Below are 24,600 nucleotides of genomic sequence, written 5' to 3' on the forward strand. Positions count from 1 at the left end.
AGATTGTCTTTCTATCAGGGTAGAAAATGATAAAATCTCTTTTCTGCTTTCAGGGACAATTTAGTGCATGGAGAGGGGGAAAAAAAATGAAAACAAAACAAAAGAGAGGTCTTGCTACAGGGAAACGTGAGCGTACGGTGCATTCTCTTAAAGGAACTCCTCACCCTTTCCATGTTAGCCACGTCACAGCTGACTTTCTCTCTTGCTCTCCCTTACTGAAAGTAGCTGACATCTGGGCGAATACTCTGTTATCTTTCACTGAGGGCTCAATCCCCTCCCATCATTTGTTAATTAAATTTCTATCAGAAACAAGTGTGCACCTCTCGCTGGTATACAGACTCAAGCTCTCATCAACATCTGTGTCCAGCATTTGGCTTTTATTTCATATATTCACAGTCTCTCACCTTTCCTGTCTCAGGTCACTTTGTGAGGTTCTGGAGCTTGCAGGCGCTTAGGAAATTCAAAGACTTTAGTTATGAGTTCTTGAATGTGAGACAGCCCTTGCCAAAAGATTCCAGGCTCCTCCTTCCCCTCTCAGATTTAGCCCTGGATGGCCAAGAAGTTGGCACTGAGAGGAGTGGGGTGAGAAAACCTTGTCTTCTTACTTCTGAGTGAGACAAACACGGTGAGGCAGTGAAGAAAGCTCCTGGTGTCACTGACTTCCACACTGTGCTCTTCTCCCGTTTTTCAGCTGCTGGGACACCACAGAGAAGAAAGCTGCACCCCTCCCCGTCACTACAGCTCTACCACACTAATACACTGCTCCAGGCCTCCGTGGTCCCGGTCCTCCCGTGACCTGCCAGGCCATGGTGTGTGACAGTCCACAGGGCCCCGTGCACTCAGAACTCGTCTCTGGCCCGTAGCACCTTGGGGTGCTGCTTCCTGTCCAAGCCAGGCTTCTGTCTCTGATCTGCAGGCTTGGTTGCGCGGCTGGGAGCATGAGATTCTGAGGAGGATCTGCTGCTGCCATCAGTTCCCTGATGTTTATCTCCATCGGGCTGGTCCTTCTCCACAGCCCTCTGCTCCATCAGCTCCTCTGCCTTCACCCGCTCCTGCAGCCATGGGGACAGAAATGATGTGAATCCTCCCTGCTGGGGTCTCGGCAAAACACATCCACCCAACCACTCCAGAGCCCAATCCCCCTTTGCAGGGCCCATCACAGGCTGGCCCCTCCACCAGACACCTTGTCAGAGGGCAACCCCCAGCTGCTGCACTAGGCCCTGCCGCAAGGGAAAGCCCAAAAGCTGCTCTTCAGTGGCATTATATCTCACTGGGAGGTACTTGTATTTATTTGCCCTTCACCTGCTCAGCGTGCTCCTGGGAGTGCGTGTACCAGAGGGCAATGGCGCAGCGCCGTCCGCGGCTCACGGCCCACACGCCATGGGGGTTCTCCTTGCCAGAGCTGAAGGCTACCAGCCTCCCACACTTGGGATGCACCTCGGCCTGCCAGGAGAGAGACAAGAGACTGTGAAGCCAGCAGACCCCTGCTCTGGAGTACACAGTCCTTCTACAGAGGTGACACTGCCTCTGGGAACGTGGAAGAGCAGAGTTGCTAGGCATCTACAGCCAGTCTGTGAGCAAGGCAGGCCTTGGAGAGGGACAGAGAGGATCAGTGGGACAACAAAGGTCACAGACACCCACAGACTGGAAGAGCTTGGAAAATTTAAGGTAGGAAAGAGACGAACTCTCCCCTGTCTGAGATTTGCCTCAATTTGCCTTCAGCTGCCCCTATTTGAATCTGCCACTGCACCAGCACTGGATTTGTTTTGGAGTGGTGGGATCCAATAACCAACCTATTTCCTCCTGCCCAGACTAAGTCTCGCCCTCGGTCCTCTCTCCCTCTTTTGGCCAGTCCCAGACTTACTGTGACAGTCACAGTGTCCATTTCAGTGAAGAAAAGGCCCCCACCTTGGAAGTCATCATTGAGGTAGAGAATGCCACTGTGGACATAAAAAAAAAGAATACATATGGATGGTGAAGCGTATTCCTCCCAGGGGCTTCCCCACATTCCTTGTCACAAGCTCAAAAGCAAGTAGACCAGTTAGCAGGAGAATCCATCTGAGGGTGTTAAGTACAGCAGTGCCTAGCCCAGGGGAGTCCCTGAGCTGCAAGCCACAGGAGGCTGGGAGAGTATGCCAGGGAATTAGCTCTACACACTTGTCCCGTTTTATTTTGGTTTGCTCTTAATCCCCTGCAGCATGCATCCATGGCACTGTTGTGACAATGCCCTGGGCTTGAAAGACCTTGTTTCTAACCTGTTGTTTATGTTTCAAGGTTGGGAATAATCCAGCTCCTGGAAGAGGAAACTGATCAGCAAAGAAAACCATGTCTTAACAGCCAAGGGATTTCAGGGTAACATTAGAATTAGAATGATGAAAAAGAGGCCTGGTGAGTATAGAAAAGAAAATTAAACCAAGAAACTTCTTTACTGAAGTTATACAAAAAAAGAAGTAGTGAGGCCACTGTACAGCCCAGGTGAGACCACAGTCAAGTAGGTGAAAGAATGGACCCCAAACTACCCAGGTTCCTCCTGGTATTCAATTAAACTGATAGAAAACATCAGAGGAACAACAGAGGCTCGTAATTAATGAGACTGAGAGGAAGAAATACAAATCAACAGTGTGGTTGCTGAAGCAATGTTAAGGACATAAGGGCAGTGAGAGGATTAGCAGCCCTGAAACACAGGAGGTTATAGCTCTTCTGCCACAGGGTTTTAATAAGGCTGTGAATCCAGGGTGGTGACACGAGTGGAGAAAAGCAAGGACAGCTCTCACACATCCAAAGGGACAGGAAGGTAGGGATAATGGTTGTAGTATAAAGTGTTATCCTGACCTCAATAGTCTGCTTTAGACTCCATTCCTGAGAAGGGTAATTGGAGGACAAGAAGTAAATGGAAAATGGTCTTAAAACGTAACAAGAGGGTACTAAAAGTAGATTGGGCTACCCACATAGTGTTTGAAAAAATGTGCTCAATCTCAGCAGTTTGGACTCTGGTAAAAGGACTCAGAATGGTGCCAAGAGGGGAATTTCTAAGAAAAAGAGAAGGTGAAGGTGAGCATGAACAGCACACAGGGATCAGTGCACTGCTGGCACCCAAAGGAGCACTGTGCACCCAGAGCAGCATCACTGGAACTCATGGGCTCCTGGGCCCAATCCTGTTCAATATTATCATTAATGCCCATAGCACAGATCCACAGAAAATACCCAGGAAGTTTGGAACACAGGGACTTCATTCAAAAGGACACTGTAAGAGCTCAGCCCTTGTGCTGGTTGGGCAGTCACAACTTGAGCTCCAAGAGGACAGGGATACTCCCAAAAATAGCTCAGTGGGATAGATTCTGGGAAGCTATTTTACCATCCATTCAAGTGGAACTCAGAGAACCCAGTGAGCAATGAAGGGAAGGATGGCTTTCTCACAGGAGAGACAGAGATCTAACCAGCTACACAACAAAGTCTGGTAACTGTACGATCTGGTTATCCCAAGTAAACACCAGTATCCAAAGGGAAACAACTCAATGATAATGGAATTCCCTCATATCCTCATCATAGCTGCTTAGGGATTTCTGCTCTGGATACAGTTACCATTCAAAGAAAAGACAAGTAAAATTTCTGGATGCTCAGGGATGAGATGGCAAGTAGGAGGAATGAGCTGTAGTGAACTGACCTCCTCTGGCTGCAGTGTGCAACAACTGGCATCACCATTAAACTGTATTTCAGATTCTTTCACAGAGAAGTAACAAAACCTGCCACAGGCTGGAAAAAACATAAACTCTCATGTGGATGGAAAAATCCAACCCAAAGTATTTGCAGTGAATCTTGAGAGAATAGTCACTGAAGTACACGGACTGCTCAAACAAAAGGAATCCAAGGAGCTTGACTATCCCTTTCCTGTAATTCACAGAGTTCTATAAAAGATTGAACTCAACTACAAGAAACAGCCTGTCAAAAGGGCTGTAGTACTGCAACAGACCCACAGGATAGCAGTTTGATATCATGGTTCTAATCTGTGCAATCTCCCAGCCTCGTTCTGTTCTCTGTTAAAGCTGGCTGTGCAAAGCAAGGAGGGAAAAAGGTCTTCCCACCCTAAGGAAGGTGTTTCACACCTCCTTCTGAAGCTGCTGATGCAGCCTTCTGCCTGGTGCTACAGTCCTGGATGGCTCTGAGCCAACCATCACCTGGTTTCTATAAGCTAAGTTCATCCTCTGCTGGGGCCAGGGATATCTTCACATGATCTAATGCAGTTGCTCTTACCTGTAGTCCCTGTACACATAGGCAGGAGGTTCTTTCCAGCACTCTTGCCCCTCAGGATCCAAGAGACAATTATCAGCATGGACAGGATGGCTGAGATCCATGCGACCTTCCTGTTCCCCTGAAAATATACAAAGAGGAATACGTGCATTTTCAGTTTCAAGAAAGAATAAAGCAGAGAGAAAGGGATACAGTGAGAACAAAGAGAGAATAGTCTCCTGAGAGCACATGGCTGGGAGTAAGCAGACTCTCTGGGAGACAAGGACTAACAGGATGAAAGGTTCTTTACCGTCTATAGCTGTGCGACACACAAGGTGTGTGAATGAAAAATGGAGTTTCTTTCCAGAAGTAAAATAGGACTCTATGATTTTCCGAGATTTCTCACTAGCCTGCAGAAGCAATTTGGCGTCTCTCCATTCCACGTCCCCATTTTGGGCCAGCTACAAGTGAAAAACAAGTCTGTTACAATACTTACAAAGACACTCCAAGAAATGATACACGTACACAGCACAGAAGAAGAGACCATTGTAAAGTCCTGTGGTCACTCAGGCAAGAAAAGAACACATTTTCTCATTTAAATACATCTCAGGAGTACAACTGCACAGCACAGCAATTATTTCCTTCTCCTTGGCCCATGAAGCCACATCTGGAAAGCTGCATCATTGTGGGTCTCCCACTACACAAGAGATTAGGAGGCTGAAGTGAATCTTGAACGAAGAGTCTGAAGATGACAGGAATGTTGGAACACATGACTTAGAAAAACTGAGGCAAAAAGATTTGGCTTTCTTCAGTCTAGAGAAGAGAAGGCCAAAGGAACATCTAAGTACAGACTCCTGTCACCTAAAAGGGGGTGACAGAGGAGATGGAGACACTGTCTCCTCAGAGACACGCTGATAAGAGGCAGCACACAAAAGCTGCAGCTAGGGAAATTTTGGCTAGATATGAAGAAATATTTCACCCTCACAAGACTGGTACAGCACCAAAAAAGGTGCCCAGAGAGGCTGGAGAATCTCTACCCTTGGAAATGTTCAGAACTTGCCTATGCAAAGAATTGAGGGATTTCATCTATCTTTGGAATTAGATGTGCTGCAAGCTGGAGGTCAGCTTAGAGATCTCAAGAGGCTCCTTTTACCTTAATTTATTCTCCAACTCTAAACTAAGCATGTCTGTAAGGCTACCTCACAGGGACAAGCAGTCCCAAAACCCTGCCTCACAGAAGAGAAAGCACTTGTCAAGCCCTCCATGTACAACATCCCTGAATGAGATTGAGGAGGAAGCAGGACAGAGGAGACCACAAGTGTTGTGGGGGAGACAGTGCACTCATGATACCACCCAGAGTGCAACTCACAGAAGAAAACACTCAGGTGGCAAACTCTCTTTCTGGACAATTAAGAAGGCAGCAGGCTCACAGATGCATTTTACCTGCATGGCCTTCAAAACAGTTAACCCTTCGAATCTCTCATGTGGGGTGTGAGGTGACCGTCTTGCCCGGTATCCATCTCCTGCTTCCCCTGCTGCCTGGAATACAAGGATACAGATGAAGGTGACATGCATTAGGGTGCCACCTCTCCTTCATGGAAACCTTACTGCTCTGTCTGCTGAGGAGGAAAGCACACACAACAGGAGTTCTTACAGGATCCTGGCCTCACCTTTGTCAGTCGGAGAAGGTCCTTACACTCAGACTCTGTCAGCACTCTGTCGAACACAACCCTCTGGGTTCTATTCATCTGCTGGGAATCCATAGTGACAACAATACCCTCAAAAGGCAGAGGACCTGATGAGAAGCAAGCACAGATAGACATGAGCAAGCTTTGGACAAGAATCCCTCAGATACCCAACCCCCAGCCTGCATAAGGAAGTGGAGAGACACTATACATTCTCTGAGAAGACAGGACAGTTCCCCAGAAGTGCCCGCTCCTCACAGACCCCTCGCATGCTTCAGGGGAACCAGAGCACCAGCTGGGGAAGCTGGCCTACAGTGCGTGCTTCAGGAGCCAGCAGAGACTTGAGACTTGCTGGGAGAGCAGCAGGGAGCTGGGGGAAGTTGAGTGCACTGTGGATTGTAGCAGCAGAACAGGTCCAGCCTACTGGAGTGAGGCTCTGGAGAAAAGAAGCAGGTAAACATCTCCATCAACCCTCCTTTCAATCATCTTTCATCAGCATCTTATCCCAGAATTATCTCTGGTGAACCCTTCTGCTTTTTCATCCCCAAAGAGAAGCACTGGATATTAGCTGATAATTTAGCTTTTTGATCTTCAGCCTTTTTTCCCCCACCCCCTGTGACCTCTGGATGATGAGGAATGCCAAGGCACTCAGCCCCTTAGAAGGCTCTGCTCTCACATGTGCCACAGCAGAGAACCATTTGGGGTCATTTTAAGCAAAGAATCCACAACAGAACCTTTTAAGAGGCTCTGTATCCACACATAAGAATAGAGGACCAGCAAAATCATGAGACTCTACACTCTGCAGTATGTATCATTCAGCCACAAACCCTTTGGACTTCTGTTTTTCAGGGAAAAACTTCCCAAGCTACATTGTCTGCTTCCAGTTCCCATTTCCCGGCCCCTCCCTTCATGTCCCTTTCAGAAAAATGTTGATTGAAGTTGGGCTGGTGGAGCTGAACCAGGTTGGGTGTAGAGGCTCCTGGCACACTGAACAGGGATCTGCACGTCCACAGGCTTGTCACACATTCAGGCTGTTCTCAACTTCTCCAGCCACAGAGCCCTTTGAGTTTGCGTGCCAGAGATGTACGCACTGAGATTTTGCAAGGTTACACATGCATCAAAGAGGAAGAAAAGAACAGTGAGAAGACTTGCTGAGCCATTCAAGTCAGTCTACATCTATGCTAGCATTCAAATATCTGAGGATGGAAGACAGCACTTAGCCTGAGTAAGCCTGGCTGCATGCATCCATGACCTCCTTCAAGCTCTTTTACTCACCCCTCTTCTCCCTCTCTTCCCCATCCAGAGTTTCGTGCTTTTGCTTCTCCTGATCCTCTCTCAGGAGCAAGGGAAAAAACAGAGACCAGGGCTGTCAGTACACAGAGCTATGCTCAACCCTCCTCTGTAGCAGCATTTCACATCCTTCCAATTCCTTTTGTGCCCATTTCTCTATGTATTACTGCTCTTTATACCACCCCTACTTATACTGCAGTCCCAGCTGAGGTGCCCAATCTTACCTGTATTTCTCCTTTAAGTTTTCAGGAATCAGCTCATCTGGAGTCCAAAGATCCTGTAGGAAACAAACACAGGTGGTTCAGTACACAACAAACCTTGCACTGCTTCTCCAGTGAGTATCAGACCAACCACTGTGGCCCACTTCTCAGGACAGACAAACTGAGCCAATGCATATGGTTACAGCAGTAACTTTAAATTAACTTCAGTCCTGGAGCAGCAGAAAGGACTTAAAGATCCACCTCATAAGGACCTGGGGGTCCTTCTCATCAGCATCTGATCCTTTCTGGATCATGGCCTACTAAGGTGAATTCTGACAACTGCGACTGTGAACAAGCGGTGAAACCATGGCAGGAAGATTAAGACGATACTGTTACTTACAGGGTCATTAAAAGTTTCTCCCAGATGCTCCACTGCATAATAAATTAACTTCTTCTCCATCAAAGATCTCTGCACATAATGCTGAATACTCTATGGAAGCAAAGAGACTGTAAAACAACCACCTCACAAAAGACAACCCCACCCCTTGCCCAGAGCAGAAGCCTGCCCCACCACACTGCCGTGCACAATTAAAGCCTGTTTTTGTCCTGAAAGGACACTGACTGTGACAGACTAGAAGAAAACTCCAGTTTCTTCAGTCCTGGCCTTGGCACATGTCTGCAGTGAAGCACCTTCCCCTTTTTGTTTCTTGGACTGTGATCCTGTCTTGTGGGACAGGGGAGGACCAAAAAGGACAGAGCTGGAGTTGTAACTACCTGTCTGGCTGTGACAGCTGCATCCTCTCCCAGTTCTGTGCGATACTGTTTCATTTTCTCCAACATGGGCTCATCCGAGGGATAGAAGAGCAAGTAGGAAGCAGCACATTCAGCAGCTAGTGTGTGGTTCCCAACTTGGGCAGGGACAGAAGAGAACAAACACACACGTTTCTGAAAGACTTGAGCAGCAAATGTGGACAGAGCAGCAGCACGCAGTGTCCCTTACACCAAGCACACATCAGCCCCTGCCCAGCAGGGCCTCCACCCAATGATAGGAATGAACCTGGTGCAGAACAGGCATGCCTTTAATACTTATTGGGAGCTGGTTTAGAAGGAACAGATTAAAAGTAAGTATATTTTGAAACAGAGATGGTCCCACTTCCCTCATGCAACAGACAAGATGAGGGGTCTAGCAGCTTCCTTGAGATAAAAGTTTTACCAGTGCTCTGACAGGGGACATAAGAAACAGCTGGGTCACTGTGGGGAGGAGCAGGGGTATACAAAAAGGGCTGAGGAATGTGTGAAAACGACAGAGTGACAGGATGACCAGTGTCATGACAGGCCATCAGTTGAGTGAGGGAAGGTATGGCTGCCTCAGAAAGAACACCACTGCTAAGGTGAGATGCATGGGCAGCCTCTAGGCAGGAAGTGGGAGCCTTCTCTGGAGCCATGTACTGAAAAGGAGGGGATAAAACACTCAGCAAACAGTTGGAAAAAAATAGTCCTGAAAAAGTGTGCTGGAGGAAAGACATGGGAACAGCCTCCCATGATAGAACCTGGGCAATGAGACTGAAGAAGACCACAAGGGACATCTCCCAAGGTGACCACAGACTTGAATAGAGGCTCTGGGAAGAGTTAGGGGGAAAATAGAAGTAGAGCTCAGGTCAGTGTGCTACTTTTCCCACAACAAGCTGCCCTCCAGCATCAGAGGCAAAGAACAAGTGTAGGGGTGCCACAGCATAACCTGCTGGTTTGTGCTTCTGCTCACCTTGGCTGTAGGCAAACTGCAGTAAATCAAGATGAGAGGGTATGAAATCTTCTGTGGCAGAAATTCTCCCCGGCTTTGTGGCAATTTCCAGGACGCACTGCTGCCTGCACTTCAAAACCTGAATGTAATGGGCTGCAAGACAGGAGTTAGAAAGGCAGTAGCCCACAACTCTTCCAGACAGGAGTGCTGGGATATGGGATGTGCCCAGGGTGGGGAGCACAGCCTTCCTACCCAGTCCTCTGTGCCTCTAACACTACCTGCAATGGCTTCATACAGGCCAGGTTGCATTTTCTCCTCCTCATCCTCATCCTCCCAAGGCCCTTCACACAGGGCACGACAATCTTCCAGTGCTGACAGTGCCTCTGAGAGTGACTCCTCCAGCCTGGCCACGGCCTGCAGGTACTCATCTGCATCATAGTGCTGCACACCAGTCTCATATGCTTCCTGTGAAAGACAGAACCACCTCCCTTCATCAGTGTGGGTGACACCAAAGGATGCCCCGACACTTCTGAGTCGCTCACAGGGTGGTACTGACATACAGGGGCCCACCTGCTCATGCACAGTCAACCACACAGTGACAGCAAAGACTAGACTTAAGCCAAATAACTGTCATCAACTTTTATGATTGTAGTGAGACACTGAAGCAGGCTGCCCAGAGAAGCCGTGGATGTCCCATCCCACAAAGTGTTCCAAGGCCAGGTGGGATAGGGCTTTGAGCAACCTGGTCTAGTGGAAGGCGTCCCTGCCTTTGGCAGGGGACTTGGATTAGGTGATCATTAAAGGTCCCTTCCAGGCTAAATCTCTCTATCAATCTGTGTATGGGGGCCCTGTCTCAAGCCGTGGCCTTTGTGTGGGAATAGATCAGGGCCCCAGACCGGTCCCCAGGGTGGAATAAGAGCTGTTCATACGTGGCTCTGCACTGAGCCCTCACCCAGTGTGGAATGGCCTCCAGGTCCTGGAAGCTGTCTGACTTCACCCCTGACATACGCCGGTACTTCTCGATGTCCTCCCGCATTTGGAGGTGCTGGGGATTAGCGACAAAGAAGGTGTGAGCGGCAGACACGGCCTGATCCAGCTTCTTCAGCTGTGGAGAAAAGGCATCAGTGTCTGTCATGTTCCTGCAGGTCTCTGCTGTTCACACCCACCCCTCACCTCAGCCGCTTCCCGCGTTCACAGAATCACATAATTACAGAACGGGTCAGATTGGAAGAGACCACAGCGGGTCATCTGCTCCAACCTCCCTGCACAAGCAGGGTCGTCCTACAGCACATGGCACCAGATTGCAGCCAGATGGTTTTGGAATGTCTCCGGTGAGGGAGATTCCACAACTGCTTTGGGCAATCTGTTCCAGTGCACGGTCACCCGCATAGTAAAGTTCTTCCTAATATTCCACCTAAAGGTGGAACCTCCTGCGCATCAGTTTCTGCCTGTTGCCTCTTGTAGCGGCTGGCACCAGTGAGAAGAGCCTGGCTCCATTCCCTTGGCAACCACCCCCTTGTAGATGCGCATCAATAAGGTTCCCTCTCGCTTGTCTCTTCTCGAGGCTGAGGGAAAGGCGTCCACGCTCTCGGCTGCCCGGAGAGCCGCGCCACGCCGGGTCCCCGCCGTGCACGACAGCACGCCCGGAGGTGGCAGCTCCCTCCCCGCCGGGGCGCCCCGCGGCCGGGGCCCGGTGCCCACCTGGAAGAAGGCCACCTGCAGGTAGTTGTAGGGCTCCCTGCGCTCGAAGTCGCGGCGCACGGCGCGGCTGGCGCGGTGCGCGGAGGGCGCGGGCCGCAGCCGCCGCCCCAGGCAGCGCTGCAGGCAGCCGGCTCGCTGCAGCACCGGCCCGAGCAGCGCGGCCTCCCAGCGCCCGGGCCCGCCGCCCCAGGGCTCCTCGCGGGCGCAGGCGGCGCGGCAGGCGCGGCGGGCCGCCCGCAGCCCCGCGTAGCTGTGCAGGGCTCGCTGCAGCAGCTCGGCCGCCCGCGCCCAGTCCCGCGCCAGGTACGCCCGCACCCCGTCCGCGTAGAGCAGGTCGAACGGCACCAGCCGGCCCGGCGACGTGGCGGCCGCGGCGGCGGCGAGGAGGCTGAGGCACAGCAGCGAGGCCATGGCTCCGGGAGGAGAAGGCGGAGGAAGAGGAGAAGGGGTCCGGGGCGGGCGGGCGTCCTGGCGGGCCCCGGGCTCGGCCCGCCCCGGGGGCGGTGCCGGTCCGGGGCCGCGGTGGGCGGGAGGGCTCGGTCCGGGTCCCGCTGCGCCGGCCGGGAGCCGCCGCTGCCCCGGGGACTCCCGGTGCTGCTGCCGCTCCGTCTGAAGTGACCCCTGGTCCGGGCGGCCGCCCCAGCGCGAAGCCTCCCTTTAGGGTGGGTCAGCCAAACGCCTCCAACGGGACCTCTCCTTGGAGTCACGCTTGGACACTTCGTGCTCCCATCACATGGAGAACTGCTTTGGAGGTGAAGGGATTGCCCTCTGACGCTGCCAAACCTTTGCCCATGGCTGGAACTACAGCCAGCACTAGCCAGAAGGTCCATCTCCCACACACTGCCCTTGCACCTTCCTGCCAAGAGTTGTGTCTGGGGCAGGAGCCTGCTCCAGACCTCACCACTCCCAGCTTTGGTGGTGTGGGCAGTTGAGGGGGGCCTTCCCCCAGAAGCCTCTGTCAGCTTTCCTGTTTGGCTGAGAAGTTCGGACCATCTGAAGCTTCACACAAAGTTTGCATTGGAATCAACAATTTGCACTGGTAAAGTAAAATGTTAAGGGTCAGGGTCTTGGAGAGAATTTAATTATTTCCAAGCCTGGAGTTGCCTCAAAGCAAAACCTTTTGCTGAGCAATGTTAGAAACCCGAGGCCTTTCCTGCTTAGCACCACGTCTGAAATGGACAGAAGACCTTTCACCCAATCTCCCATGACAACTCCTCTAAGGGCATCATTCCCTTTCCTGGGCTGCTAAGCATCTGCTGCCTTTCAGAGGAACTGACAAGAAAGGATGAAGAGGGAGGAAAGGAGCCTCGCACATTCTGCATTTCCCTTCCAGAAGCCTGTGAAGCTTCATTAAACATCGGGCCAATCATTTTGTTTCTATGGAAACAAAATTATTACTAATATAGTATTTTAAAAACAGACACACGATTGACACTCCAAATATAGAATTTTAATACCATTCTGCGCCTGTCTTGTCTCTTAGGGCAGAGCGGATGCGAGGGTGGAGTTCACAAAGGGACGGGACTGGCAAGGGTGCCAAGTGGCGGTGGCAGCGGTGGATGTGTTTGTAACCTGAGAGCAGGCACAGGCTGTCTGTCCGTCCGTCCGTTGTGCTCCCTTCTGCGGATCTGTCCCACTTCTTTTTCCCCCACCAGCACGGGGTGCCGTGTTTTCTGCCTGCTGGCGAGAAAGATGAGAATGCAAATTAGTGATTGGGTCCTGGGACAAAGGGAACGCTTGAAGTTTTATTTAAAAACTGTGATGGCACTGAATGTTTTTGATGCTGTCTCTCATAGTTTGGGGTCCTGGAAGGTCTGTGGCTCGCAGGCCTCTAGGGTCCTTTCACATGGCGCCTGCTCTCCGTCCTGCAGACGCCAGACTTCATTGCCAAGCACGGAGCAGCGCCGTGGCCGGTCGGAATTCTCCTCCTCCCTGCTGCCGAGGGAGAGGCGGCGGTCGCGGCGTGATGCGAGCAGGAGACGGGAGTGCCGTGGGCTGCAGGCTGGGGTGGGTTGCGGCGTCTCGTCGATGAACGTGGTGATCTCATCTCGGAAGAAGCAGGCGCTGGAGCTGGAGCCCCGGGGCAACAGCCCCCCCTCCAAAAATTGCCGTAGGGTCGTCAGCTCATCTTCTGGGGGCCGCCGGCGGTGCTGATAGTCATGCAGCTGGGGAGGCAAGAAACCGGGGCCCCCAGGCTTGCGGGGGGTGGAAATGCGGATGTCGTCAGATGAAGACCACTTGTGTAGGAAGGATGGAGCAGAGCGGTGGGCGGAGAAGATGTTAGTCTCATCATGTGACATTCTCCGTGAGATAGGGACCTGGAAAACAGAGAAGGGGGCAGGTGATGGAAGACTTGAAGAGTCAGAACAGGAAGGGAGTAGCTGAGGTTTTCTCAGAGAAGAGAGTCAAGAGGACACAGAGGCGTGGGAAACTGACAGAGAAGGAAGTGGGTTGTGGGGCTGCCCCACTAGCTCTTGGCTCACCTGCAGGTAGTGCACCTTCTCCTGGGGCAACAACATGTGGTGCATGGGCAGCAGCTTGATGTCCCGGGAGTCCCGCTTCGCAGCTGCAGCGCCGTTCGCATCGAATCTCACTTTGCAGATCCTGCCATCACCATAATCATCACACGCACCATCTGTTGGCAAAGACAAGAACGGCAGTCAACACTTTTTGGTCAGAAGAGGAGCATTATCAGGGAGCTTGAACATCATCCTAATGCTTATCTGACTGGTGCTGCCCTACTTGCAGCCCTGAGGGCTCACCTCTGGACAAGGACCTTGTCATTCTGCTTGCAGCAGCACTAAAGCACCCAGACAATGCCCTATTTCTTCTGTCTCACTTTTGCATTGCTCACTGTCAGGTCTTGGACCTTTGGATCAGCGAGTTGGGCTGAGACCCAGCATATCACTGTGGTTGTGGTTTGGCAACCACACACAATGTATCCACGCTTTCAACTAGTGAGGAGGATGCTGCACTAATGCTTCCTGGATGCTAGTCCTAAGGCTGCAAGTGAGTGGCAGAGCATTCTGCAGAATAAATTTTCTTGTGGTTGCTGACTCCAAGCTGTAACATGAATGTCACTGAGCCACCCGCAACACCACAAGATCCTTTTCCCGAAGATCCCCTCTTTCCTCTGTAGCCTTTTGGGGAGGTGGTTAGTGAAGAAAGGTGACTGTGGGTTGGTGAGGAGCTTACCATCCTCTGTGTCTTCCTCAGACATGATAGCCACGCACTGCTCCCACACGGTGCGGAGATCTGCTCGGTAGCGCTCGCAGGACCAGATGAAAGAGGGGAGCAACAAGGTCTGCACCATGGAACACCAGAGCACAGCCAGAACCATCCAGGTGGGGGCCGTATCATAGCGCAGGCTGAAAAAGCTCACGACCTTTAAGGTAAGAAAAAGCAACAATGCCAAGGAGACAGAAGCAGGGATCAAGGGAGAAAGGTAACACAAATCAATTCTGTAGCAGAACATAATCTGTCTCTAAAGGATTCATCAAGCAATTACCCTGTGTCCCTTTGAAAAACTGCTCCTGGGGTCTTGCCCCAGGTTTGCTGGACCACATTCCAAGCTGTCATATCTCTAACATGAGACCTGGTGCTAGCATCCCTTCTTCCTGTGCTCATTACCAGCTGGAGCTAAATAGGTGCTAACAAAGGACACAGCCACTGGGAAAAAAAATAATCTGTGACTCAGCCTCTCCTCTTTAAAGGGTTCTTTTCGAGAACTTCTCTAGCTCTCCAATTTTGCACAGAATCGACCGGCTAGCCAAAACCTGAATGCTGCCTACAGCCATACGAGCAGAAGGAAAAAGACAACTGGATGCATCAGCTGTTAAATCTTGTGTATCAGTTCTCCAGAAGCAAACCAGAGAAATATAAATCTCATTGTTTTTACAAGTAACTTTGCAGAATAATTTCCTCTCCTCTTAGCCACTTAAAACTTGCATAGTGGTTTTAGCTGTGTGGTGTGTATTCCCCAGGCTTAGACTTAAGAAAATGCTGCTGCGGAAGGATGAGAGAATTACTGCAATCTTTTTAAAACCACCGCTCAGAATAACACAGATTCAGATGCGGCAGTTCTGCGGCTGGTGGGACAGGAGAGATGCTTCTCTAAAACTTGAGAGGAAAGCAAATCTGGCTTAACTGCAGACTCTGTTGGGAAAGGGAGAGCTGGATGCTTACCAAGATCGGCACCCCAGTGAGCGTGTCATACAGGAAGACAATGGCGCTTATGAGGTTGGTCATCTGCAAGGAGGTCTTGGCTGACTCGGAGCCGTCCAGTGAAGACCTCCTTTTGCCTCGTACATCCTCCACCACAATGGCTGGCACGTTGAAAGTGGTGTGTGCTGATGAAGAGCAGGATGACGCTTCTTCTGCTCTCTGATGGCGGCACCGCCGGCGTCTTCTGTGCGCCCACAGGGTTTGGTAGAAGGTGATACCCACGCACACCAAGCCCATGACGATTCCTCCGAGCAGCAGGAGGCTAAAGCAGACACCGAAGCCCAGCCCTATTTTGCTGACAATGAACTGGCAGCCACGGGCATAGTAGCGCTCGCCGTTGTTGTGCCAGCCGATGGAGGGCAGGGTGGAGAGGATGAATGACACCATCCAGATCCCCATGACTGCGTGCAGAGCCTGCTTCTTGGCGTTGCTCAGGCGGTAGTTGACTGGCCACCTCACCATCCACATGCGGTGGTAGGAAAGGGAGGCCACTGTGAAGCAGGTGGCCAGTGCCAGGGTGTAGTACGTGGAGACGAAGACCTTGCAGATGCTTTCGTTCCAGTCGTAGTCGGAGGACTCGCGCCGCAGCTGCACCACGGCATAGGTGGTGAGGGGTACAGCTGCCATAAGGATGTGTGTGCCAGCAAGGAAGCATAGCAGCAGCTCCAGAGGCTTGTGTTTCTGTTGTTTGGCTGTGATGCTGAGGATAATCCAAGAGTTGGCCAACAGAGCTAACATCCCACATGCCAGCCACCACAGTGAGTTGTTGTGCAAGGTGGACTCTGATTCAGAGTCCCCCATGCTGCCACCCCTGCTAGACTGCACCCTGCCTCTGCTGCTGGGATTTTGTAAGAGGCTGAGTGGGACGCTGCACTGAGGGAGCCACGTCTCTCCTCATCTGCTGCTGCAATGTGAGTTGTTTGCACGCTGGAAGGGTTTCTCAAGGCATTGCCACCAGGTGCCAGGCAGAACAGCCGTCAACTCTGTCTCGCTTCCAGTCTTCCCTTTCCCTCCTATTTGATTATATTTCTTCCCCTTGTTCTAACTTTTTCATCTGTTTGTTTTTTTCCCCCTCGTTCTCTTTCTTTTTCTTTCTTACAGCTTTTTTCTCTCTCATGAACACTTGCCAGTGCTTCTTCCCTCACTCGCTTGGGCTCCCTTTTTTTTTTTCCTCCCCATCTATTACATCACTCTCCTCCACTCTTCTCCCAAATAAAAAGCTCTCCTTACTTCATGGGCCCACCAGACACCTTCTGACTCAGAGACCACCTTCTGCTGGGACTGGTGAAGTCCACACACAAACAGGGACTTCTAGGGACTCCAAACAGTTTGGCAGAAGCAAGTGCCTGCTTCCTAGTGTCCTAGGGAATGAGGAGCCAGGCAAGAGTTACAGAGATGACAGGAAAAAGAGTAAAAAGATGAAAAAGTGAGGGTGGTGCATACACTGTGTGTAATTCCCCTCTCACCAAATGCCACCGTGCTTGTGGTCAGGTAGAGGTTCCTGCCAACGCTGTCACAGAGCTATCAACGAAGAGGGAAGGGTGAGAAACAAGATTCAAAGGGCTCCCTACCCAAGACCTCACTGCACTCTCACTACATTGTCCTTTTTGCTGTTCTCTTTTTGCTGGTCTTTAAAGCTTTCCCGCGCAGGGCACAGCTGGCAAACAATAAGGAGATGGCAGGGAGGGGAAGATCCTTTTCAAATGTTCCCTTGGAGATTCAGGGCATGAGTTTCACTGTAGAAGAGAGAAAAGAGAAAAAGTAATTTAAGATCATTCTATCTTCCCAGATCTCTCCCTCTCTCTCCTTGCCCACACTAACACCTTGTCATGATTTAGACAGTGTGGAGCATTCCCTGTGTCTTTCAGGGAACAGAAGAGCCAAATTTGCACCAGTTCCTGCACAGCTCAGGCTGGACTCTGGTCCCCACCAACTCAATCCAGTGCTGCTGAAACACACCATGCTCCCTGCCCTTTCAGTCCTAGACTCCCTACCCAAAGTATTACTAATGCCATTCTGGCACAGAAGGTCTGATCTGCATCATCCCTTGCAAATCCAGCCCTGCTACATCCCTTGTTTAAAGCTCTACAGGTCCCACAGCTCCAAAAGTCTTTGGACCTCAGCTTCTCTCTGCCAATGATCTGGTTTTTAACCTGCTGCTCCCATCCTGTCCCATCCATGGGTGCATTCCGCCATTCCAACATTACCCTGCCATTCCACATTCTTGACACACAAGTCTTTCAGCCATATGTTTCTGCTGAAGCAGTTCTGGTCTCCAGAGACCCCCATGGTCACAAACCCAGGGAAGAAGACTACAAACCTATCCCTGAGACTACTTGCCTTCCCTGGTACTACCAGCTCAGACCCCCTTCTCTGTCTTTATCCATAGGGGACACCCAAGCAGTATATTCCAGGAAAGTACAGGCCAGCTTTATGCTTTGACCAGAGCAGATGTAAACTTAGTCTCTAGTGGATGGCTCAGGACCCAAGCCTGTGCTAGTGGCTCAGTTCCCACCCCCCCTTCTTTCCGCTTCTCCCTATTTTCTCACCTCTCTGTGACCACCTGAGGCTTTGCCTCTCCTCCCTGCTCGGAGCAGTTTGCCAGGACTGGATTGGTGATGCCCCCATTCTACTCTCTTTCATCTTTTTCCCCCCAGTACCACCACTCTTGCAGTTAGGCCTGTGGCCTCTGGAGACAGTTACGGAACTACCCGTCTCTGATAATCCCAGGAGAACGAATTTCCTTGCAGCATCTCCTTCTGCCGCCCTTCCCACCCAGCTTGTTCTGGTGGCCCACACTGATCCCTCAACGAGGCTGGAATCCTCCCGCTTCTGCTGGCTTTGGGGCCCAATTCTGCTTCAAGCTGTGGTCCTCCCGCTCGCGGAGTGCCCCGGAGCTAACGCAGGATGCCCAGGTCGGGGACACCCGTCCTCACCTGTCCCCGCTCCCTGTGTGCGCCCCACCGCCCATCCCATCAGCGGGGGAGAACACAGGAGAAGCTCGCGGGGCTGCTGGTGCAGGGGGAGGCGAGGGAGGGGGCTCGGAGGGGAAGGTGACCCAGAATGATTGCAAAGAAGCGCGGAGAAAGCCGGGGTGAAGGGAGACGCGGCCGGCCGGGCCGAGGCGCGCCGCTGCCCCGCCGCCCCCTCCCTTCACCCCCCGCTCGGCAGCCCGGGCACGGCGGGGGTCCGGCCGCCCCGAGCCTCGCCCGGCGGCGGCGGAGCGCAGCGGCTCGGCCGGGGCTGGGCTGGGCTGGGCTGGGCGGGGGCCGCGGAGCCCGCGGGGCGCCCCGGGGCGCGGCCGTGCCCGGCGGCGGCGGCGCCGCCCCGCGCCCGGCGGAGCGGGGGCCGGCGGCGGCGGAGCGGGGGCCGATCGCGGCGGCGGCGGCGGGGGCCGGGGGGACCCATCTTACCTCTCGCCGGAGCAAGCGCTGCCATGGCGACGGGCGCCCCGCGCGGCTGTGCGCGCCTCTGCCCGGCTGTGCCGGCCCCCGGCCCCGGCCGCCGCCGCAGCTCCGGCCGCCGCAGGCAGCCGCCCCGGCCCCGCGCTCCGGCCACCGCCGGGCGGGGCTCGGCGAGGGGCGAGGGGCGGGGAGCGCCGGCGGGGGACGGCGGCGGGAGCACCGCCGGGCCGAGCAGCCAGGGGGCGGGACGGGCGGACGGGCGCGGGAGCCGCCGCCCCGGCACCGGCCCCCGCCCCGGCACCGGCCCCTCCGCTGATCCCGACGGGCCGCGGCGACGGGGCGGGCTGCGGCCGGCCGTGCTCCCGGAACCGGGCTTGGACATGGCCCGGGCACGGCGGCTCCCCGTCGTGTGCAGCCCTCCCGCCCCGCGGGGCGACGCGGGCCGCCCCCACAGGGCCACTGGCAGGACAAGGAGGCGCCGGCTGCCTTTCCCACAGAGGGGTATGAGGAGGCACCCAGGCCGAACGAGATGTGGGGAGGATGGGTGCGAAGGGACGGGAAAGGCAAAGAGCTGGTGCTGCAAAGGATGCTTGGAGGGCAAGGTGCCCACGGCATCGGATGCCCACGGTGCCTCAGTTTGCACAGCTGCTGTGGTGGCCTCTTCCATCACCAGCCAACAGCGTGGTCCTACAGACAGTGGAAAAGGGGAAAGGGGACCGGAGTGAGAGTCGGAGTAGTGCTCAGAGCAGTGGTTTGGTTATGTCGGAGGGGTAAAGCTCCCCTTCCAGCTGTGTCACCTCAGCCAGGACAATCCTGGCTAGAAAGTCTTCACAAGACAATAAACATCTAATTTTCCTGTTACCCGTGTTGCTACTGAAGTGAAGGCACCAGTACCTTCCCTGTCTTTACTAATTCTAGGGCCTATTGTCTGCCAGTATCTCTGTGCTCCTTTCCTCCATCAGAACTGGGATAGGAGTCCATGTTGGGGGACAGCTAGGGTGCAGCTGTATTAGCACCTCAGTTTGCATCAGGAGAACATGAACAATTTAGGTGAAAGGACCTGCAAGATGTGCAACAAATGTGCTCTGACAACTATGAGAATTCAGCTTTGCTTTGGGCTAGGGCTAGTCTGAATAAATCCCCAGACATTTACAGTGTGGCCAAAAAGTCTTCATCATCAGCTGTTTCCCTCTACCGATCTGCTCCTGCTTCATCACCCTGTTTGCTAAAGTAGACCTGCGGATCCAGGATCTGCTCAGTTTTATCACCCTGCTGACAGGACAGATTTCATTTATCATTCTCAGTGTTGGCTGAGGTGGCTCCATGTGTCTTAGATACCAGGGAATTTCATCTGAGATTTGTCAGATCAGGAGAGGGGGAGACTCCTGAGGAGGAAAGCTGATAGAACTGCTGGTCCTTGGGCCCAGGGGCAGCAGCGAAGGCTGCTCCAGGGGTAAAAAAGAGACTTGCGTTGCAGTGGCTGTTGTGAGTGGGGGCTCTTTTGGAGACAGCAAGTAGAATGAGGAACCACTAGAATAGATCAAGTTTTGTGTCAGGTAGGTGGTAAGAGATATTTTTGAGGAAGACAGGTGGTGACAATGCTGCCATGATCTGGCTATTCTTTGATGTGAGGAACTCCCACAGAGGAACACTCTTGAGGTGGTTCAGCTCAGTGACCAGTGCAGCCACAGCAGGAGCCAAAGATGTGAGAAAGGACAGAAATGCCCCCCTCTCTGTCACTTTTCAACCTGTATCACTTGCAGGAGGTTTATGCCTTGAAGTGAGAAGGTCTGTATCCACAAATGTAAACATTTGTGCAGCTTCAATCATGTCATTTGTATGAATTGCTTAATGTGATAACTTCCATATCACTATCCTCTTCTGAATCAGTAGTTGAGTCTCCTTAGTGTTAGTTGTTAGTTGTTGTGTGGGTGAATAAATCCTCGTGTTCTCTCAGGGAAACAGCAAACCAAGCTTCCAGCATTTTCTGTACTGTCTGCCTGCTTCCTTTCCACACAGGAAGGGACAAGCTGCAGCCCAGCATCTCTTCATGGCTTAGGCTACACCTGACAGAGATTGGTGAGCAGAGCTAGATGGGAATAGTCCTCCAGTCTCAAGGAAGCTTCTTGTGTTTGCAAATTAGTCTATTCAAATTAGTAATTATTTGAATGAAAGCAAAAAATGGAAGATTTACTGTGAAGCAGAACAAACTCTGTTGGAAGAAGAGCTCTTACCCTAGGGCTGTCACACTCCCAAGCAGATGCTTGTCCATCCATCTCATCTAAATGTATTTTAAAGATTTCCAGACATCTGGTTTCACTGTTTTTTATAAGACGCACGTTGCAACTGTGTATATGCCGCATATTGACAATGTACAAGCAAAGGAGCACCAATACTCAGACCTGGAAATCCTGAAGCCTTGCAGTGCAGAGTTCCCTGGGTATCTAGGAAGTCCAGGCTAGAAGTGTGACCCCCCCCACCCCCCAACAAGACTCATCTCTGAGGAGGGCTCACACAGCTGGGAGCAATTTTTATTTCCTACATAGTCAGGCTGTACTCTCTCCAGTAACCTGCTGTCTAAAGTCTCAGCTCACTAAAATAGTCTAAGGCATCCAGGCCTGAAGAAACAGTACTGTTACAATGTCGGGGTATGAAATGGTTTCTGGAAAAGTTCACTGCATAAAGATCAGTTATTTCTGGACAGCAGCTCTGCAGGTCCAGGGAAATGCACTTCCCAGAGGTACCTTGGATCCTTAAAGGAACAGAGCTCGTTAACCAAGGAGCAAACAGCAGAGTCCTAAAAGCAGAAGCATTTACACGACAGCCAGATGCACTTCACAGGGTTTTGATGGTTTGCAGCTCTTACTCAGGACTTTGATAGGGACCATGGGAGGTTTCATATGTTTCTCACAGATCATGGATGCAATTAAATCCACCCTCAGAGCCCCAACACGGCCTATACAGCCTCCTGTGAGGCTGCATTGGTGTGCTTGCAAGCAGGTTTCCTGGCATCTTTCCTGGCTCTGTGAGCAGGGTGTGGTTAATGGCTAACAAGAATCCAGCCAAGCATCTCTCTCCAATGACAGCGACTGCAATGTAGATTTGTCATATCCAAACCTTAGGTTCTATTTCTAGCACTGTACAGCAAGATGTAGTGAGATTTCTCAGATATTTCATCTGCAAAATGGGCAATTGATAATAGCTCTCATCAGGGGACAGATGACTAGTGCTGGTTATGAGCTTCACAGAAATATTTAGGGTTCACAATGTTTAAACTAGGTTTTAGACTTGTGGGTGCCTGTTTACCACTGAATGTTTTTATTTACACAGCTGGGCACTCTCAAAAAATTTTTTTTCCTCTGTCACGTACATAAATATTTGTATATTATATTTACCATGAGAAAAGGAATTGCCAGGGTAGCCTTGTTAAATATATGATGTTGTGATGCTGCATGCTGTTTTGCAGAGGTGTGTATGTCCTCCTGCTTCCCCCCATCCCCCTTCCCATCCAGTGTAATGCTTTGTGTGTTCTTCTCTTCTGAGTGTTAGGGACCCCTTTTTCATCCCTCTTGCTCTTGTGGCATCACTGATGTCCCAGCTCAGTGCATTCCAGTCTGTAGAAGATGTAAAACTGTCATTTCAGAATTTAATTATGCTGCTTTCCAAAATTACCGAACACTTACTTGTTTGTTCTCATACACAGAAAAGATAATTAGGAGCTCTTGAATCATTAGTCTGGGAAACCACAATATCTGGAAGGAGCTGAAATTACTTCTTTGCTTTAAATTTGTAACACTGAATTGCAATTTTCATTTTACCTCCAGCTTCTCTAGGTATGTTTGAGGTTTCCCAAGGCCAGAACAATCACTTAATTCAAAAATAGCCTGGGCTTTCAGGAGCACTGCTGACACGCTGGGTGCAGCTGGTCCCTGCCAGGGAAGCTCTCTGGCTCCCCTCGTTGTTTCAGGTGGTGTGCTGGCCTCCCTAGAGCCACAGTGCTCATGCAGCCAGCATCACTGTTACTGCTGCTCCTCCCCAGAGCCCCATCTCCACACAGCACACGGACAAGCTCGGAGGAGGGACTTCCCAGCACTGGAGCCCAAAACAGGCACCTTGACACGAGCCAGCTGGTGCTGAAACATTGAGGAGCTGGGGTTTCTCCTTTCTTCCTTTTTGATGCCTTGCCAATGAGGCAGTCTCTGCCACCACCTCTTATTCTGCTGTTCTTTGATTCTCCAAATCTGGAAGTACCTCTAAGACTTGGCCAAGCTGGCTGGAAATGAACAGAAGGAGAGCCAAAGGCTTCTTCAGGAGGGATGCCAAGTAAGGACGCTGACATGCATGAGGCAAAGGCTGGGGTTTGGAGGTGTTGCTCAGAGGTGAGTGCACTTACAAACCCTGGGCTTCCTCCTAGGAAACACACACTTGGGAATGCTCTCAGAAAGGAAACCAGTTCAGGGTTGAGCATCTTGGAAGAGTCTGGTACTCCAACTCTACCCTCACCTTTGAGGAGGGTGGATAGAAGCTACTCTTTCCCTGCAACTGTGTTAGGCTGAGTGATGAGCCATTCAAATGGACACTGAATACTGCCCTTCCTCTCCACTCCCCCCACACCTTCCCAATCCCAAGATAAAAGGAAATTAGAAGAGGCTGAAGTGCACAGCTTTTCCCCTTCTAGATCTTGGGAGCATGCAAAGAAACACACAGGGTCATTTGGCTCTGAAGGCTGAGGGATGCGAGTGCTTTGCTGCAGAGCCTGCGGGGAGCATGAGTCACATGGATCGCCTCGGCAGATCCGGGCTGACAGCATCCACCAAATCACCGCCTCACGCTGCACTCAAAGGGCAGAAATAAACTGGGAAGCAGGAGGGGCTTGGGGAGGTAGCGCTGTGGGACGGGGTTATTTCAGCCCCTGTGTTTCTAGCTCAGCAGAACTGGGCAGGGCAGTATATCCTCAGCTGTGTCCAACCTCCTCCCTCCGCTGGAGCAGGGAGGCAGGTCTGTGGATCCTGACTGAGGACCATACATTGGAGGTGGGTCCACAGGACGGAAGCATGTGCTTTTTCCCTTCTGCAGCCCAGAAACACGGGGAACAGGAGTACCAGAAAGATTGATGTAATAGGAAAAATCGGCACTCCACATATTTTTCCAAACTCATGCTTTCTGTGGTATTTCCACATCACTACACAGAGCTCTTGCTGACATTGTCATTTTGTATCGCCATGTATGCCATCATCTCAGGGCTACTCTGATGAGCTGTCACCACATGATAAGTCTGTCATTGTGTTTGCTGCTTTGCAGAGTTGTTTATTGCTGTGGTTTGTGTCATGCAGAGGCATTAATTCCATTGCATAGTGTAGATGCACCCTTGTAACCCCTAGCAAAGGGAGAATTCCTCAACACTTCCTGAGAAGAAGGACCAGGATACATGGAAGACAGCCTGTAAAGTCCTGGCTTGGGCAAGATGTAACTGCACTCCATTCCAGCTGGGGACTCATCTACCTTGAAACGTTTTGTGCAAGCTTGCTCTTACCTGGTTTGAATCTCTACCTCTGTGCTGCCTTGAAGCCCACACTGAAGCTTTCCGTATTGCACTCAGGTGGAAAGCAAAGCCCAACTAGGCCTGACTCTGTGGATGACTTTTCTCTCAATCAGGGCAGTCCATGTATCTAGGGAACAAAGGAGGTCATCATATGAAAAGACAGAGACAGGAGAGCTGCCAAAAAAAAAGAGATTTATAAGATTAGAGCCTACAGTGGTTTGTGCTTGCAGGTGAGCTTCAAGTAGAGTAGGGCAGGGTCACAACTTTTGAGATCAGGATACCCACTGAGAAATCGTGCAGTGCTGAGGAACGCCTGTCATTTTTGTTTCACTCATGCAGACAGGAGAACTGGAAGCTGTGCATCTGTGGGTGCGGCTGTGCACTTACAGGCGTCCCGGTGGCACCGTCACATCTGCTGCCGTGTAACCAGGCCACCTGGAAACAGACGGGGGGACCTTCTGCATCGATGGCAGGGCTGTGAGCCTGAGTGCTCTTTGCAGGTGGGTCCCAGCTGTGCATGGCCACAGAGCCCTTGGTCACTTGTGAGGACTCAGTGTGCCCCTTCCAGCCCGTGGAAGAGAGGAGA

The 24,600-nt window shown here is 51.8% G+C and overlaps 2 protein-coding genes across 3 annotated transcripts; both read right to left on the reverse strand.

Annotated features, from left to right (window-relative positions):
- Nucleotides 1-369: 369 nt before the first annotated feature.
- P3H3 (prolyl 3-hydroxylase 3) lies at nucleotides 370-11,302 on the reverse strand. 2 transcript variants are annotated; one of them, XM_058829432.1, is made up of 15 exons: nucleotides 10,845-11,302; nucleotides 10,096-10,248; nucleotides 9,422-9,608; nucleotides 9,165-9,296; nucleotides 8,177-8,310; nucleotides 7,803-7,892; nucleotides 7,427-7,479; nucleotides 7,188-7,246; nucleotides 5,898-6,022; nucleotides 5,671-5,766; nucleotides 4,538-4,688; nucleotides 4,252-4,369; nucleotides 1,865-1,940; nucleotides 1,303-1,443; nucleotides 370-1,052 (listed from the first exon to the last, which is right to left on the reverse strand). In XM_058829432.1, the coding sequence occupies exons 1-15, from the start codon at nucleotides 11,253-11,255 to the stop codon at nucleotides 840-842; spliced, it is 2,139 nt and encodes a 712-aa protein (XP_058685415.1). In that variant the 5' UTR covers nucleotides 11,256-11,302; the 3' UTR covers nucleotides 370-839. The 2 variants fall into 2 exon arrangements, with proteins under 2 accessions (XP_058685415.1, XP_058685416.1); XM_058829433.1 differs by having other exon boundaries at nucleotides 10,096-10,188; nucleotides 11,160-11,267.
- A 970-nt stretch (nucleotides 11,303-12,272) lies between these two features.
- On the reverse strand, nucleotides 12,273-18,651 carry GPR162 (G protein-coupled receptor 162). Its single transcript, XM_058829215.1, has 5 exons — nucleotides 18,482-18,651; nucleotides 15,030-16,804; nucleotides 14,040-14,229; nucleotides 13,328-13,479; nucleotides 12,273-13,162 (listed from the first exon to the last, which is right to left on the reverse strand). Exons 2-5 carry the CDS (start codon nucleotides 15,867-15,869, stop codon nucleotides 12,635-12,637), a joined length of 1,710 nt encoding a protein of 569 aa, XP_058685198.1. The 5' UTR covers nucleotides 15,870-16,804; nucleotides 18,482-18,651; the 3' UTR covers nucleotides 12,273-12,634.
- Between the last annotated feature and the right edge of the window lie 5,949 nt (nucleotides 18,652-24,600).

This window comes from Poecile atricapillus, chromosome 1 (assembly GCF_030490865.1).
Source record: "Poecile atricapillus isolate bPoeAtr1 chromosome 1, bPoeAtr1.hap1, whole genome shotgun sequence".
NCBI lineage: Eukaryota > Metazoa > Chordata > Aves > Passeriformes > Paridae > Poecile > Poecile atricapillus.

Coding starts and splice junctions, on each gene's coding strand:
- GPR162 (XM_058829215.1), bottom strand. CDS start 15,869: ATGGGGGACTCTGAATCAGAGTCCACCTTGCACAACAACTCACTGTGG. Junction 14,230..15,029: donor TCACTGGGGTGCCGATCTTG/GTAAGCATCCAG, acceptor CTTACCTTAAAG/GTCGTGAGCTTTTTCAGCCT. Junction 13,480..14,039: donor TGAGGAAGACACAGAGGATG/GTAAGCTCCTCA, acceptor CTTTGCCAACAG/ATGGTGCGTGTGATGATTAT.
- P3H3 (XM_058829432.1), bottom strand. CDS start 11,255: ATGGCCTCGCTGCTGTGCCTCAGCCTCCTCGCCGCCGCCGCGGCCGCC. Junction 8,311..9,164: donor GCAGTTTGCCTACAGCCAAG/GTGAGCAGAAGC, acceptor TCCCTGCCCAAG/TTGGGAACCACACACTAGCT. Junction 4,689..5,670: donor CTGTTTTGAAGGCCATGCAG/GTAAAATGCATC, acceptor TTTCACTTGTAG/CTGGCCCAAAATGGGGACGT.